Genomic DNA, 2,690 nt, shown 5'->3' with positions numbered 1-2,690 from the left:
TGTCTCGGGCCATGTCCAATGCGGTGGCAAGTACAGGCGCTAGGAGTCATTTTGCCCGTGCAGGCTTCGCTACGGGTCTCAGTTTCGGCATCTTTGCTTGAGTTGGAGGCTGATGCTCGGAGCGATTCGCCCGTGGGTTTTGTTGTCAAACATCTGAGATCTGTTGTTTGCGTTTGCGTAGATGCTAGTACAGGATAAAACCCATCATCTTTTACTACCGTCTAGGTAAGAGTACTTGGGCTGGACGTGCCCATGGTAAAGAACAAACAAACATTGTACTGTATGTGGAGTTGTCTACATTCTCTTTTAGGCTCGGCTGATTACTTACATTGTCAGAGGTTATACCCCATGGCCGTGGACAGTCTGGGTTCACCTACGAGTGTAGTGATTCGTGAGACTCGCACCTAGTCACAGTAGAGACGATAATTCTGGGTTTGCGGAGATAGGCCATGTGTAGTGATGGGCCATGTGTCAAACGTGGTGGTTTAGTTTTGAAATGAGTCACTGATGTAGCCAAAAGTTACAAAGTCGTCTGCTGTTGACGTAGAAATTCCAGGTTCATGTCGCTCTCTCACTTTCTGTTTATGCAGGTGGCTCTTTCCCATAAAAATAAAAAGATCGAGCCTTATTTCTTTAGCATAATCAGAAGCATTTTGAGCGTTTAAAGAATGGAAAAGAGGACGTGTGGGGACGAAGAAAGGAGTGTGGACGAAACGATAGGATCTGATGCGCCAAACCGGCACCATTTGGAGTAACAAATTATAGTAGTGGAACCAACTTTTTTTTTGAGGGGACCAACTCTGGCTACTTTGCTATGCTAGCCAGTAAAAATTAAGACCACAAGCCAACCGCTGGCCGGCCATGTGTAGAGAAGAGTAATTAACCCTACTAGTTAATCCGCGGGGAATGTTCTCGCGCGCTGCCGGGTGAAGCAACCGAGCCAGTTTGGGGTGGGATTATGGGATAATCGCCCGTTTTCATGAAGAACACGTGCTTAACTACCACAGAGCCTTTGTACGCGTACAGATGGGACGTAGTAGTTTATGGTTCTACGGTCAGCATCAATCAACAAAGCTGAAAGTAGCTGTCGCTGTACGCGCCTAGTGTACGTGCTCCTACATATACGCCACACTGGTGTGCTTCTGACTCCTCGCCATCTACTGAGTCACTCCTCACTCCTCACTCAACAGCCGGCATCTCTGTCTCGCTGGAAAGAGAGCCTTCAACAAGGCCAAGACCAGACCGGGAACGGGAAGGAGGTGCTGTGTGCCTGTGAAAGATTCGTTTGATGGCGGCGGAGTCTGCCTGGTGCTGGACGTGGCTCAGCTCCGGCGCGGCGTGGTTCCTCTTCTTCAACGTCCTCGTCGGCGCCGTGGCCGTCCTGTCCTGGCGGCAGGGCGGCGACGCGGAGATGGCTAGGCGGAGGAGGCTCACCCGGAGCGCGTCGTCCATGGTCATGGAGCGCCTCCGCTCCATGTCCGTCTTCGCCGCCTTCCACTCCGTGCCCGAGCACGACTACGGCAGCGGCCTCGCGTCGCCGCCGCCGCAAGAGTACTACACGTCGCGAGAGGAGGGAGGGGAGGTGGTCGGGCACGCGGTGAAGCAGACGGGGCCGGCCTTACCGGCGGTGACCGTGGCTCCATCGACACCGAGCGCTCCTGATGCGGCAGCACAGGCTTCGATGTCAGGGAGCGACGACAGGGCAGAAGCAGGGACGCGGACGGAGATGTCTATATGCTTGGGAGATGCGTGCGCGGTAGTAACGAGTCTAACGACCCAGCGGCGAGGAGCGCCGGCGCCGGAGCCAACGCCAGCCACGGCCGCCGCCAAGGGTGCTACGACGGCGGAGAGGCCGAGAAAGCGGGAGCCGGCGAAGGTGGCGGAGATGGTCCAGCGGCGTGCCTACGCGGAGATGGAAGAGAAGGCGGAGGTGAACGCGCAAGCCGAGCGCTTCATCCGGCAGTTCCGGGAGGAGCTCAAGCTGGAGCGCATCAAGTCCATTCTCAACCACGGCCGCGCCGCCGCCGCATCGGCGCGGTAGCCGTTCGTTCACGGCTCGCCGGCCCATCGCGGCTGCTCTGATGGCTTTTGTTGTTGGCGTGGTCTACTAGAAAATGTTGATTTCTTTGTTTCGATCTATGTATGCTTCCCTAGACGAGTTTGGGACACAAACCTTTTTCTTCTTTCCCTATGTTCCCTACGAGTTCATTGTCGAACTCAGAGGCAAAGGCATCGATCGATGGATTAGTTAGCATAAGACAGTTGCTGAGCGGGTTAATCACGAAAAACTGAGCGAAAATCGTTGCAAACGAACACCGGCCATCATGATGAAAACCAGTGGGGCACCACCGTCGCTGGCTTTGAACGGAACGAGCTCGCCGGAGCTGATTATGACGAGCGCGCGCACACACAAGCGAGAGAAAGTGTTGGCGCCGCGCACAACGTTGCGACTTTTCTATTTCTTTCTTCTCCTTTTTGTTCGGCCTACAGAGGTCGTGCAGCGGCCCATGATTCCACCTAGAGCTTCGTGCCATCCTACTACTACGAACGAACCGAGTTCGCCACGAGAAATGCTCAATGCAGGTGAGCCTACGAGCTAATAAGAACTAGATAACTGAAAACTGAAAAACGGATAACTCCCCCTAAGCCAACATGTCGGAGTGTCAACTACACGAGGGATAAGGATATCC

General features: G+C 54.3%; 1 protein-coding gene across 1 annotated transcript; it reads left to right on the top strand.

The window, feature by feature from the left end:
* The first annotated feature begins 1,136 nt into the window (after positions 1 to 1,136).
* Positions 1,137 to 2,257, top strand: LOC147958315 (uncharacterized). Its single transcript, XM_087535401.1, has one exon. The coding sequence runs from the start codon at positions 1,289 to 1,291 to the stop codon at positions 2,039 to 2,041; it is 753 nt and encodes a 250-aa protein (XP_087391527.1). The 5' UTR covers positions 1,137 to 1,288; the 3' UTR covers positions 2,042 to 2,257.
* Positions 2,258 to 2,690: the final 433 nt, after the last annotated feature.

Source organism: Triticum urartu, chromosome 7A (genome assembly GCF_056163025.1).
Source record: "Triticum urartu cultivar PI428250 chromosome 7A, HENAU_Tu73, whole genome shotgun sequence".
Lineage (NCBI taxonomy): Eukaryota > Viridiplantae > Streptophyta > Magnoliopsida > Poales > Poaceae > Triticum > Triticum urartu.
Note: the sequence above shows the minus strand (reverse complement) of the source record. Positions and strands in the feature narration are given on the sequence as shown.